Source organism: Magallana gigas, chromosome 9, assembly GCF_963853765.1.
Source record: "Magallana gigas chromosome 9, xbMagGiga1.1, whole genome shotgun sequence".
In the NCBI taxonomy this organism is placed as follows: Eukaryota; Metazoa; Mollusca; class Bivalvia; order Ostreida; family Ostreidae; genus Magallana; species Magallana gigas.
The window spans coordinates 5980152-5994707 of record NC_088861.1 but is presented as its reverse complement, the minus strand read 5'-3'; the positions used below and the strand labels follow the sequence as shown (position 1 = coordinate 5994707).

Genomic DNA, 14556 nt, shown 5'->3' with positions numbered 1-14556 from the left:
ATTTTATGAGAAATAGGAAGTTTGTATCACTCCTACAAAAATAACTATTTTCATAATGAATTAGTATTTTCCCCCAGGATTTTTTTAACATGTAAATAGCTCACCTGCCAGGTGAAATACACCACATACCAAAGTGGTCTTTACTCTCTAGCTAGACAATCATTTGACATGTATGGACTTTGATGAAAATTTGCCTTAAATGCCTGTGAATATACCACTTGGCAGTAATGTAGGGTTTGGTCAATTTCTTTAAAAGGTAAATAAATACTTTCAAATACATTATAATTTAGAAAATTACTTGGCACTACAGTTACCCTGGGTTTATTTAAAGCTAATTAATTGCTTTCAACTACTTTTTCATTCACCGTTGGGTCTTTTCTTTTCATTTAGTATATTTGTTCTTGGGGATGTGAGGGGTTCACACCTGAACAAAAATAGAAATGTACCTGTTGTCAGGGGCAGTATGTCGTGCTGTATAAACACAGAATAAACATTATGAGACATTAATTTTAATTACTTCTTAAACACAAGCTTATACCGACAATGTATGCAAGTTCTGTAGCACATAAGACACTTTCTAAAATTTGAAGTTGGAAAAGTAAATGAAAATATGTTTGAAAAATAATTAGATTTATTTCATGGACAAATGGAGAAATTTGTAATTTTCTGAAAGTTTGTACATTTATGAAAAGTACAAAAAATACCGAACCCGATCGGGAAATTTTTCAAGTCGGTTTTTTGATAAGATGCGCCGTACTGTCTCTTTAACATAAAACTTTCTAAAATTAACAAATACATCATCAATACTTGTCAAATAAAATGAACATGCATCAACCAGTATAATAATTGCTTTAACTTGTATCATAACAAGACCCAAGGTACGTTCAAGGTAAACATTTAATAGCGGCCTTTCAAGAAAACTCTGATGGTAGCTTTTTGAAACCATTAACACAATCATATAATTCATTTCTGGTATTTTCAAATCAAAATATTCCTCCTTTTTATTGTGAACAAACTGTTAACTGTTTAATCCAGTTTATACTTTAATCAATTTATTTTAACTAATTAAACGACCAAAGACAAAGTATGTTAAAAAATCTATTTCAAACAAAAAATTCCCAAGAGACATATTCAATGAAATGAGATAAATTCCTTCAACAGCATCAGACTAGCATAATTGAATATAATAATGATGTATTAAATTAAATGTCATTATTTTATTAGTTTCTGGCTAATGTACTCGTCAACTTCTTGTTCCAGAAAACTCATTGGTCCAGCCCCACATTTCAATATCACAGAATGAAAATCCCTAATATCAAATTGGTCCCCTAAAATTAAAACAAATATTCTATAAGAATATGTACAAATATTTCTGAACAAGTCAAATACATTACACTATATAGTACATCTAGAGACCTTCAGCCATCACATACATGCACATGTAGTAGCAAAAAAGTAATTTTCATTTTGAAAGATTGCTTCGCTGAAACATCTCCAGATATGGTTTTTACTTTTTGAAAATTATCCACAAAAAACTTATTCCAAATACCGGATATGACTGAACATAAACAATTAATCAATGCCATTTATATATAAATACCTAATGCTTCCGTGGCTTTTTGTCTGAGCTGCTTGATCTTGATTTCCCCCACTTTGTAGGCGCACGCCTGCCCTGGTATGGTTATGTATCGCTTACACTCCATCTCCAGGGATTTTCTATCCAAAAAAGTTTTCTCTTCCAAGAAGTTAAGAGCTTTTTCATAGGACCAGCTATAACAGATAGAGGAAAATATAACGATATATGCTACGATTCTGAATAAAGAGGTACTTTTGATATTATAATACAATCAATTGGAATATGTAGGTACATTTGTACTGTAATAGTGTTAATCTTCATTGTGTTCTGTTCTATAAAAATGGACTTTTTGTGTGTTGTTATTGACTTGATAAATTGTAAAAATGTTTTTCAACTAAAATCAATTTATTTTTCTTTTAGGGTAAACTCAAGTCCAACGAAATGAGAGCCTACCCAAAAGCATGCATTCCTGTGTCCACCACTAGCCGTGATGCTCTCATTATCTCCATACAGTATCTTCCAAATCTGTAAAAATGAATATTGCAAAATGGAAAGAAAAGCCCAATGGACAACCCTGTGCAATTATGAGGAAAGAACAATAAATATCTTGGGACAGACTATAAGTTGTAAAGATGTATAATGTTTTAAAATCAAATAACACATTCTCTAAACAATCAAGAAAGATCACAATCCTTTCCCTCCTGAATTATAGAGCAATGAATATGACTTTTTCAACAGAGACATTTAAGCCTATAAATTATCACTGACAATGTTTAGTTCATATGCAATATCCCATGGTATAAAACATATTTAAAGGATTGGTCAGCATTTACTATATGACTTAAGAGCCTTGCTTTGAAACCAGAGCCGTGCACAAGGGGTCAGACAATTTACAATTAAAGTAAAGGTACTTATACGTATTATAACTGTTTATAATCAGTTTATGTGCTAAATTTCCATGAGTAGATAATATGTTAACAAACTTTTTATCATATGCGCTTACTTGGATTTTTAGTCACTGGCTTAAAGAGTCAATGGCATTTAGAAAAATATATTAACACCACCAGTACACTCAATTACATGACTGCAAAAACATGTACTTACAAAGAGTAATTGTCTTTGTACATTCCAAGTTCTTCTCCAAGATACTCACAATACAAACCCCATCCCTACATTAATAATATATCACACTTAATTCACATGCTTGATATACCAGAAAACATATGTAAACGGAAAGTAAGATTCAAAACCTGGATAAGAATATACTACATTCAATATTCCTGATCTGCATTACAAAAAGCAGAGGCTATGTACTAAATCAAATTTTAAAGTTATTTACAGATATCATATTACAAAGCAATACATAGACATAAGTTTACAAAAGTCAGTTTATACATTAGTTGTCTAATCATTTAAAGACAATGTGGATTGAATTATTACATTACTTTGAAATTCTCTAACATACCTCTAGATATGCAGTATACAAAGGAAATCTAGAGGGCACCCATGCATAGTTCATGTCTTCCTGAGCTCTCCTGAAGGCATGGATGTCCTTCATCTCCATTGAAGTCATTGTCTGCATTTAATTTATTTGGTTAAAAGAAGTATTAATAATGAATTGATCTCTAAATCATAAAAATGGATTGGTTTTTGTGGATGTGTAAATGCATTCACTGAGGTTGGTGGAATTAATATTGTGCGTATTTATCGTGATTGTGGGACATTACTTAATTTTTTTTAAAGTTTACACTCAATTTATTGATTACCTGAAAATGGTGGCCTGGCTCCCCTTCATGCAAACTCAGGGCCATCAGTTCATACTTTGGACTGTAATTATATCAATAAATATGGGACTTTTTCTTATCATAATATCATTAGGAAGTGCTTTAAAAATACAATTTGTATCTTGATTAGGAAATGAATTTATTCCTTATCTAGGCAATATGAATTGCTTGTTTTTTAAAGGGAGTGGCCATAAAAATTGATTGATATTATTTGAACATATTTTATTGTATATCAACTAATAAAAAAGGTTCAGACACATGATTCAGAAAAAATACATGTCAAGTGGGGAAAACATTTGTAATAAATGTATCTGTATGAGAATAGGGGAGGGATCTAAAATGGCTATAGAAAATCACCATGTTATTATCTCTGGGATAATATATACAGGTGTGTTTAAGGTGGCTCTATACACCACTTTTTGATGACGCAGTATGCAAAAAAGTTAATCTGGAAACATGCATTTCCGGTACTGGCTGATTTAAACTGAGGTGAATTGTATGGGAACCGCTATTTTGAAAAATTTGTTAAATGGATAGATTTAATTTGATAATTGGAAAATTCATCACTTACAAGTAATGTGGTATGTGACACCTTCACGTTGTGTGGTATTATTTATCGAAATAAACAATAAAATAAAGTATAAATTTTTAAAGAGTTTCTTTAGCATCATCGATATGTTACACCGTTGCGCAGTGGGTTAGTGAGTTCACTACAAATCAGTAGGTCATGAGTTCGATTCCCATCGAGAACAATAAATTTTTTAACTTTCCAAAAATTTCTAAAACGTATTTTTTGGTTGAATACCGTGAAAGAAAATTCTAAACAGGTGAAAATATTTCAATTATAATATACTTTAATGCACATTAATATCGACACCTAACGGGGATGAGAGGGTTGCTTTGAATTTCTCTCAAGTTGGGATACATAAATCCTATTAGCCTAGTCAATGTTCCCCTTTATTTATTTGACTTAGTTTTGCACTAAAGCGAATATATTCACTTATACAGGGCAAAGTCTATAATGAAATATGCATGTATTTATCATTCCAACATTATATTTCGGAAATTTTCTTCAACTCAGAAATGAAAAGTCCCCAAGGTGTTTGGGCCTTGGGACTTAGGAACGATAACCCTTACATGAGGAACTTTCATACCAAATAAAATTTAAAATATTTTTTGTGTAAATTTGCAATTGTTTTCATTCAATTTTTTATTTCACATTTATTAAAATACATTTTCTTATAACATCAAGCAACTTTTTCAGATGATTTGTCAACAGAGTAAGAAAATATGAAAAAATATGTTTTGGGGAAATACTAAAAAAAATTGCAATAATAACATTTTTGAATGTTAAGAAGTGTTATATTTTTTTTTATGTGTCCGAAGGAAATATCCATCATATGACAAAATAATTTCTCTCAATTTGTTGATAGCTGTCTTTTTAAAAAATATTTTACAAAAACACGAAAAAACATTAAAAAATTCTTTAAAAATACCTATACTATCCCTATCGTCATTTTAATATTTGATAAGTATATGTTTTGTGGTCTTCTATTGAAAATTGGAATAAACTGTGGGTGTATAGAGCCACCTTAACAGTCCTTTTGTGTGAAACCACAGCTAAAACTTTATTTATTGTGTCAAACTAAAATTACCTTATCTGCATACATGATAAATCATACACCATACATACTTGACTGCCTAACTTTAACAGAAAAACTTCAGCACTACATATAAACCTACAAATATACTCATTAATCAATAAATAATTTATCTTAACTCCTCCAGACCTTCCTTTCAGGTTTGTTGTCCGGATGAAGTATACTCCAGGTCTGGATCCGTCCGGAGAACCACTGAAGTAAAATGCGGCAGGACCACTGGCCATCGGAGGAGGGGTCTGTTCAATTCTCAAGAAGACAGAAATGGAGTAGAGATTACTAATGCACAGCCATCAAGCCTTCTTAAAGTGAAAAACAGTTGTTTAGAAACTTTCTTTTTTAAATTTGACAAAGCTCATTTGAATATAATGATATAAGAATAAAATTTTCAGGGAGGTTTAACACATTCTTCTGCTATCATATGTTTCATGTCTTTGAACAATTCAAGTTTTGGTGAATTACTGGTTTCTCTATTTCATTATCTAAAAGCGTTTAAACAACAAGGAAACTATGAGAATAAATCAAAGTACTGAAAATACTAAAAGCAGGGCTCTATATAGGCACCTTTTACAGAAATAATTTATAACAGCTAAGCAAAAAAAGGGGTGTAAATTCGAATTAAGGCAACAAACATGAAAAAGGAGATTTAATAGTTTCGCTACATGAAAGAGGAAAAAACTTATAATGATTGTTACATGTATTTTATAATGAAATATGACTTCAACATATAATGTATATTTGATACTTCTGGATATCAGGTATTGTTTGTCAAATTTACCTTAGTTTAGAGCTTGGAAATTCTTTAAATAACATAGGTAATTTAGGTTGGATTTCCTCTCGACAGATGTGGTTGACATATTCCAAAAGATCTTCCTATAAATAAAAGTAACCTGTACATCAACATGTGTACCTTTAATAAACAGCTTAAATAAATCTATATCATTAAATTTTGTGTAGTTATCTATCACAAAAATCTAGAGTAATTACCATTACTCAAATTTTCTCACTGATAAACATAAAACAATTAACAGTCTTTTTTGGTCTTTACTGTATACAGGGTTATTTTCACCCAGAGATATCTTCACTGAGTCTTCCAAACAGTTTTGCCCCAGACTGTACTGTTTTGTTTAAAGAGAGATAATCAAAGACATACAAATTCACCCAGTCTTACATTCTCCCGCTGAAAAGAGGGCAAAAGGAGTTGTTTAAAATGGAAGCAAATCTTTCCCTGTTTTCAGTATGTATGCTGGGTGTATATATGTTGATTCAGAAAATGCTTTTTATTTTTTTTACTTATGTTTTTCAATGATTTGTAGCATAACTTTAAAATGGTTGTATGATCAAAGTATGGACAATACAATTATTCACACACTAAAGTGGATTTTACTCAGTCTGACAGATCCAAATTAAAATATTAGATTAATTAATATTGTAAAAATCACTTGCATTATTGTAAATGTACAACATTTGGCTGTGCTTTCTATCCACAATTTTGGCAGAAACATAAAATTCTACTACATCATTTTCATCCATACAATGCATATATGTACATAATTATGTACTTAGAGAAATGCACTTAATTATATCAATGTTTACTTGTTGAAAAATCATTTTCTGCCAAAATATTGTTAGTTGTTAGCATTGATTTTGCATTATTTCGATCCATACTCTTTTGCAATTCATTAAACTCTTCAATGTTTGGTGGTAATAAAAATATGATCTTTATAAAAGGCAAGATCATCAGGTCTTGTTAAATGACAAAACTTATCACAGAAATAAACATACAGGAGTTTTAAAGAAAAATTCTTCTCTTTTCCCAAGCGCTTCCTTGAACTTGGCTATATTGTCTCCATATCCCTCCTCTCTGGCAATTTTCCTCATTGCCTGGGTGATCCTCTCTACCTCTGCCTGCCCAAGGTCAAACACCTCCTTTGGGGTCATTGAGAGGGAGAGATGGAAATCCAGACAGGCTTGATACAGGGCCTGGCCATTGGGGAGGGAGCTGTGAGCAATACTTGGGCGGGTGTGTTTCATATAGTCCTGAAAACATAACCAAAATAATCTTCGTACATTAGGCACTATGAGCAGAGTGTGAGATAAGGCTTATAGGTGAAAAATGGTCAAATTGATCAAAATTTAGTGAAACTAAGTACATTTTTTATGTATTCGGCCAGCTCTTTAAAGCTTGGTCTCACACATGATCTGACTATGTCTTTGGCTTCCTCCAAGAGTTTATCCCTAAAAGAAAGAAGAAGGTAGAACCTCTATACAGCATTTTAATATTTGATAGCTATGTACAGTACCGATCAGACACAACCTAACAGAAAGTAAACCCCAACTAAACCCTGGGTTTACTTCCTGGGTTTGCTCTGGGTTTACTTCGGGTTTACTAGAGTGGACCCAGAGTAAACCCAGAGTAAACCCAAAGTAAACCCAGAGTGGACACAGAGAGTAAACCCAGTCAGAAGTATACCCCTGAAAGCAGACGCTAACTGTGTATTCGGAATATACAAAGGGAAGCAATTACAGGCAGTAGGATGGTAAGATAAAATACTAGTCTGCTTCACACTTCAGTGCATGCAGTTGACCTCAAAAGGAATTTCAAAGTAAACCCAAAGTAAACCCCAAGTAAACCCAAAGTAAACCCCGAGTGGACCCAAATTTTCAAAAAGTAAACCCAGAGTAAACCCCAAGTAAACCCCAAAAGTAAACCCGGGGTTTAGTTGGGGTTTACTTTGGTGTTAGGTTGGGTCTGATCGGTACTGTACATATATGTGTATCTTGCAAAATCACCGACAAACCCCTACCCATTCTTTTTTTAAATAAACAGAGCATACCTATTTTCTTAAAGATATAGGTTAGACAACATCTGATATGGGTATAGCATTAAACCTAGAAAACTTTCATATCACGCAGGTGAGTTAAAGCAATGTACAAAACTATGCACTTAGACTTGATATAAAAGTGAGTAAATTTGATTTTAAAATCCAATAGCTTATCATTCAGCTTCAGCCAAATCACATTTTTAATAATTAAAGTATGAAAATAGTTTACATATATCCTTGACTTTTACCCAAATGAAGTTAATATGTTTAAATTTGCAACCTGATGACATCCGTAGGACATGACATGCAGTGAATGTAAAAGTCATAAGATGTCATCTTAGCTCAAGGGCAAGCCATTAACATTCACAGAAAATTTTGATACATAAGAAACAAATGAGGGAAAGATGATTCATACAATTAACACAAAAATCCTAAATTATAAAGTTTTATATTAACAGCAATCAGATATACGTGTACTAATCTTTGTATTTTGCTTCAATTTTCTATCATAAATTCATGATGAATAAAGTCATAATGATTGACTAATCAACAATATTGCACTTACATCATCTACGATTGGGATACTATTGGCTGTGTAAAACCACATTAATTTCTTTAAAATCAAGTAGAATATGCCAAAGCACCAAAGCCATTTTTCTTGTTGTTTTGTTTTCTGAGTTGTAAATGATGATGTCACAATATGAAGTAGTGACTGTTTGCTCCTAGATTTATCATATTATTAGCGCATAAGGAGAACTCAATAAAATACATTGGTTATCTAAAGCTGTATAATCTTAATATATATATAGTTCTAGTAGCTCATTTGCATAGAATAAAACATATAAAGCCTTCACTCACCTATTCAACAGTAAGATTGAAGACTGTAAACACATGCTTTGCAAAGTATATATAATACATGTACTGTGGTTTCATTAATATTCATGGGTATCAATTTTCGTGGATAAAGTGAAAGTCACAGTTTCAAGGATACGTAAATTCGTGGCTAATGACCCTATCAATACAAACTGTTATTAGAAATGACGTCACTTCAATGAACATTTATTTTCATGGATAAACTTAACAACGAAATCCACGAAAAATTGATATTCAACAAATATTGATGAAACCACAGTAAGACAACAATTGGTCTTCTGGTCATATGCTGTCGATACATGTATTTCACAGTTGTAAAGAGTCACAATACATTGAGATAATCTTGGTGAATTATTAACCTTCTGACTTGTGAACCAAGAATGGTAATCCAGTTTTGAAATCGAAAATCTGAGACTGATGAGTCAATAGCAAATAATAAGTCCAGACAAAAACTGTTGAACTTCAATATTTCTAACACTGAGATCACGAATACAATGGATATGTCGAAGTGATTTATAAGTCCCAATCACTAATTTTTTAAGTATTTTACCCTCGATATCTCAAATACTTGGATATCTTGTATTTTAAGTTTTTAAACAGTTCCATCTACATGTAGTTCGAGAATGAAGTTTGACTGTATATTTTTTCTTTGACCAACATTTGCAAAGCAAATTACTCTTTCTATGGGGGCATTTCAAAAGGAGAAAGGAAAGGGTCAGTATATATTCCATATCTATCTCAATATTCAATAAATATTGTAAAAAAAAAAAATTAAACTGACTCAATGCTTTAACATTTAAGACATGCTTTTACCATATTGTGGATTCTATATTCCCTGTTGGACACTTCTTGTAAGGAGAAAGAAAGGCATCTTTTTCTGGGGTAAGGTCAGCACTGATCATCTCGTTTATTTGATCTGGTACTATTTCCTAAAAATATCGAATAAAGATATGTAAATTCTATTTTTCTTTAATAAACCATGGTAGAATTTCTTGTATATGAAATTTATTTACTGCTGTACAGTAAAACATATAAAGGACAAAAACTGTTTCGTTTACATGCTTGAAGTCTGATTTTAAACAAATCAATTTAATTGTTAATCTGCCAAATGTAATTTAGCTTACTTTAAATAAGCAATTGATCTTTTACCCAACATCGGCATCTACTAGACATAAATATTAAAGTTGTACATTTATCATTGCACATGCTTAACTTCTCCATTAATGTTTAACTTGTTTGTGAAAATGTTTCAATCTATTTATAAATTTATTGGTAAAGGTTTTCGTGTTCGGCTTCAGCACAGTTGTGTCTGTATGAGGCATGCCGCAAAGGTACAGATGTAAATTTCTGCCCTCACATTGTGCCTCACTTTTCTTTGTCTACCATGCACTGACAGCTTTGTGTAAATCTTTAATTACTTGTACAAATTTAAAAGCAATACTTTATTGAGTTTGCCTGGAAATTAAAACCTTTATAAACTGTCGGTTACATATTAATTCAAATTATATTTTTATTACATTAATAACAATTTCAATCAGAAATACACATCGCCAACTACGAAATAATTTTTTTTTATTCCTTCCTATTTTGGAAATCAACAAAACAGTGCACTATATCCTATTTATCATTTTTTTTTTCAACATGAAGCTACCCGATGACATCATGCCGACCATTCCTCTAAAAAGGAAAACTTGTGTTCTTCTATTCATACTAAGTAGATGTCATTAAGTACTTTAAAAAAAACAATCTCATAACTATTTACCGGTAGCTGGTATGATCTAAAGTCATGTATAAGTATATGCATGCAAATAATACAAATTCTTGAAATTTTATCTTATATTTTTAATATAATTCAAATTTAAAAGTTTAATTCTTCTTATGATTTTACAATTAGTTGTTACCAATAATTGGAAACTTTTATTTATTAATTAAGTGAATTAATTCAAATCCTGACCGATTATATTGCAATTCCATGCCGTATACACTTTGCATTGTAACTTACTACAGAGTATCGGTGATTAACATAGCCATTTTCAACACCTTCCTTTAAAATCTGTATACAACTTTTTGCCTGAAAAGATGAAGTACATGTAAAAAAAAAAATATGTTCAGATTTTCTAAACTAAATGTTTCCATATCATTAAGTAATACATATTATATGTAAAAGAGCAAAAAAGATTTTTCTCTTTCTCATGTTGTTTGAAAAATATCATATGATAATTAATTATTTGAAATAAAAAATCTAATAATATCCTGCATGCAGTCTCAAAACATATCATCTTCATGTAATATGAGACACATCCCCATCCCCTTTATTGTTTGGAATTTGGAACTGCCTCCCACCTCATCAACATCCCCCCCTCCCCCACCCCTTGCATATCTTTAAAATGTAGTTTTCATATATTTTGTAACCAATTTTTGATCCATAAAACTTCAAAATTTGAAAAATAAAAAACAATCCCTCCCTCCCTCCTGGGTCTGGAAACGTCCAGGTGGCAATTCCAAACAGGATGGCTTAAACACTATACCAATAAAACAGAAACCTGTTTTGACAGATACATATAAGATAGTTCTTACCTTTTTCCCATAACATTCAATTCTTTTATTCAGATTTCTGAAGTCTTCCTCTGTATTAGCTGGGCTCATGCTTATAACCTTAGGAACATCAGCATGCAAGCCTTCCATAAAGTTGATTGGAAAGTACCAACTGAGAGAATCACATAACAAACAAAGCAGTGTTATGATCAAATCTGTTTTGACAATTAATAGAAATGCAATTTAACATCATTAAATTATTCAATTTCATCCATTTACATATATTTTAAAAAATTGATTTTTATAATATGCATACACATAAAATATGAGTATGATGCACACACAAAACAATGTTTAAAAGACAGTTTATCAAACCTTATATTGACCGCAAGATGTACGTGATGATCATTTTCATACATACATGTACATGCATTATCAAACTATCTCATATTACTTACCCCTTATATGTCATTCCCTTTTGAAATGTCTGCAGTTGATCCTTCATAAGAAGCAAGTCAGTCTTGCAACAGCTTGATAAATTGTTCACTTGTATATTTTCTGCTTTTTTCAAAAGCTTGCAGACATCTGACTATAAAAATGAAAAAAAAAAAAAAAAAATATCATCTGATTAAATTTTTATCTTAAACTACAATAAATTCGATCATTAAATGTGTATGGGCCTATAGTGCACTTGATGAGCTAAGTTTTGTCAAAAATTATCAAATTGGTAAAAATAAAAGAGAGAAAAGAGTAACTGATTGAAATTATTCTGTGCATTGCAAAAATCATTATTTCTGTGTGAATTTTTATTAGCTAACGGGATGTCATATACATGTATGTATAGTCACAATGATCATTGTATAGCCCCTGGTCAAATTGTCAGGTTCTTTATCGGATATTTAATACAGTGCAGTTTGATTCATAATTTTGATGGAACATTCATGGTCATGATTTGAGTTAACTTTTTTTCCCTATTTTGTTGAAAATAATGCTTTATTAAAGTATTTCGAATTTGTAACTGAAATTGGGATGTCGGCTGTCAAGCTGTAAGAGAGATACAAGCCTAGCATTTTCTTGTTTTGAAAACAATTAAAGCTTAATTGTGCCAATTTTTGTGTTTACATCCACTGAACAGTAAGTACAAACTTTGTCTACATATATAATTTTTTTATTTGCTTGTTACAATATCTGTGATGTAACTTTTAACAATCCTGTTCTGTCCTATTGTGTAACTATCCTATCATATCATGCATGTGTTCTATCGTGCCTTAATCCTACTTTTCTCATGCGTTATTTCTATCAGGTTTATCGTTCAAATTTAAGTTTTCCCCTTTATCAGGTCTGCAGGCAACCAACCTCCGTTATTGGAGAATAGGTTTTTTAAATCTCAAATTGGAGGATAGATGCTAATGCGCCCCCCTGGTGGATTTTTTTCAAATTAAGGGATATTAACTCTGTTCATACAAAAGGGTTTTATAGTCCCATTTTGCCTTAATAAATAACTGTAAAATTTAGCATTCCCATTTTGCCTTAGTAAACTCTAAGATGAATTAAGGCAAAATGGAAACTTATATAAACAAATATTACATTAGGTGTAAATATTGTTTTTATAGCAATCCTTTAATTCCTACTTCAAATGATGCCGTACGTGGCCTGCCTTGTTCAGGCATTAGATTATAATATATCCTGAAATTAAAGGTGCACTCTCGTGTTGGGTCTTTATGGTCAAAGAGAGAGGACTGTTACAGTAGTAGTTAGTGCTGTATGGACTGTGGATATTGGCCTGGGTAGCTCAGTGGTAGAGCTCCTGACTAGAATTACAGGGGTCCTAATTAGATTGGATGGGGTGATTGGTTTATAAGATAAGATTGGTTTATAAATTAATGTTCAATGCTATCTCTCATGGCAGCAAGAAATTTGTATTAAGCAATTGATACTTCTTGATTTATTAAAAAATTATTATTTGGGGCTTATTGCACTACTGACGTGCGATCAGTTCTTGCCGATGAGTACCATTTCTCGCCATTGCACTAGCTGTTACGTCATTTTACCAACACATAAAATTATAATATGAAAAATGATGTTACAATGCACTGGCAAGAAATGGTACTCGGCCAGTACTGGGGGACTGTATAATGACCTGATATGTATAATGTCCTGATGACCTGATGGCGTGTATTTTGTAAAATACTGATTTGTGCAATGATATAAGAACAATATTTTTACATATTTATACAGATACTACTATTTTCTCTCAGAAAAACACAAGAAATAGTTTATAACTTTTTTTTTTTATGGGTCGCACGCCAGTACACAAGTAAGTGTAGTTTCCTTCCATTGGCTTTTCTACATCTGATATCTCTGTAGGCCAGCCGCCTACATCACAAATATTTCAAATCACTCTACTCAGTTCTCAACTCAGTCAGATCCTCCAAACAAAAGTGTATAGATTTGAGGTCAAACTCAGACTTGAGTCAAGTTGAGACTGTCAGATTAGTATTGACTTGATGAACTTCAAAGACATTAAGTTTGTGACGGCGGGGCAGACTTTCATTATAAAAGATATGATACCTCAAAACTGAGAAAAGCTTTCGTATCGATCTCATCTAACAGATGCGAGTACCGCTGATCCCCACAGAATGATGCAAACTCGGGGCTCTGCCGCATTCTCCACTGCCAGAACTCGTCACAGAGGGCTCGTACATCGCTGTCCGCCATCTTTTGAAATGAATGAAACGTGCGAGAGATGAACTTGAAAGGTATTTTTCTAAATAATTGAAAAACCATATCCAACAGTTAAACAAGATACACAGGACAACAAGTTACAGACTATGAACCCTCTTACCTTGCTAAAAACGAAAATAGAAATGGAGATTTCGATGCCTTCGATCCCGATCAGAATTGAACTGACACAATAATATTTATGAGGTATATGTATAGGACACCTTCATATTTTGACGTACTTCCTATCAAACGAAACAATAAAATCGTTTACAATAAATGTTTATACTGATAAATATAGAAGTTTATAATACTATGTCAAAATTTGAAACTCAAGTATCATGTTATTTATAAGCAAGATACAGATCGAGTTCATAATTCCTTGTTTTGTAAACAAAGCTCGAATATTGTCATTTTTTACATATATGTGTTGTACTGGTGTAAGTTTTAATCAAATGTAACTTTTTTTGTTGATAATAGTATTTATGAAGATATTGAATTAATTTAAATTGTTTTTTAAATGTCATTTTGTCTAAAAAATGGTGAAATTCTACATTACATTTTTTGTAAACAAATATTTGTTT

At 31.7% G+C, this 14556-nt stretch overlaps 1 protein-coding gene across 2 annotated transcripts; it reads right to left on the bottom strand.

Annotated features, from left to right (window-relative positions):
- Positions 1–613: 613 nt before the first annotated feature.
- LOC105328059 (uncharacterized) lies at positions 614–14115 on the bottom strand. Of its 2 annotated transcripts, XM_066071387.1 has the most exons (16): positions 14097–14115; positions 13823–13969; positions 11710–11840; positions 11294–11423; positions 10719–10787; positions 9530–9645; positions 7172–7256; positions 6804–7058; positions 5797–5891; positions 5151–5267; positions 3343–3403; positions 3042–3152; positions 2681–2745; positions 2030–2101; positions 1601–1770; positions 614–1328 (listed from the first exon to the last, which is right to left on the bottom strand). In XM_066071387.1, exons 2-16 carry the CDS (start codon positions 13967–13969, stop codon positions 1213–1215), a joined length of 1740 nt encoding a protein of 579 aa, XP_065927459.1. In that variant the 5' UTR covers positions 14097–14115; the 3' UTR covers positions 614–1212. The 2 variants fall into 2 exon arrangements, with proteins under 2 accessions (XP_065927459.1, XP_034334547.2); XM_034478656.2 differs by lacking the exon at positions 14097–14115 and having other exon boundaries at positions 13823–14073.
- Positions 14116–14556: the final 441 nt, after the last annotated feature.

What these genes read in the sequence shown, in the direction of transcription:
- LOC105328059 (XM_034478656.2), bottom strand. Translation starts at nt 14,038, where the DNA reads ATGGTTTTTCAATTATTTAGAAAAATACCTTTCAAGTTCATCTCTCGC. An exon ending in AAGGGAATGACATATAAGGG is followed by an intron (nt 11,424 to 11,709) that starts GTAAGTAATATG and finishes TGATTCTCTCAG; the next exon opens with TTGGTACTTTCCAATCAACT. An exon ending in TTGAATGTTATGGGAAAAAG is followed by an intron (nt 10,788 to 11,293) that starts GTAAGAACTATC and finishes TCATCTTTTCAG; the next exon opens with GCAAAAAGTTGTATACAGAT.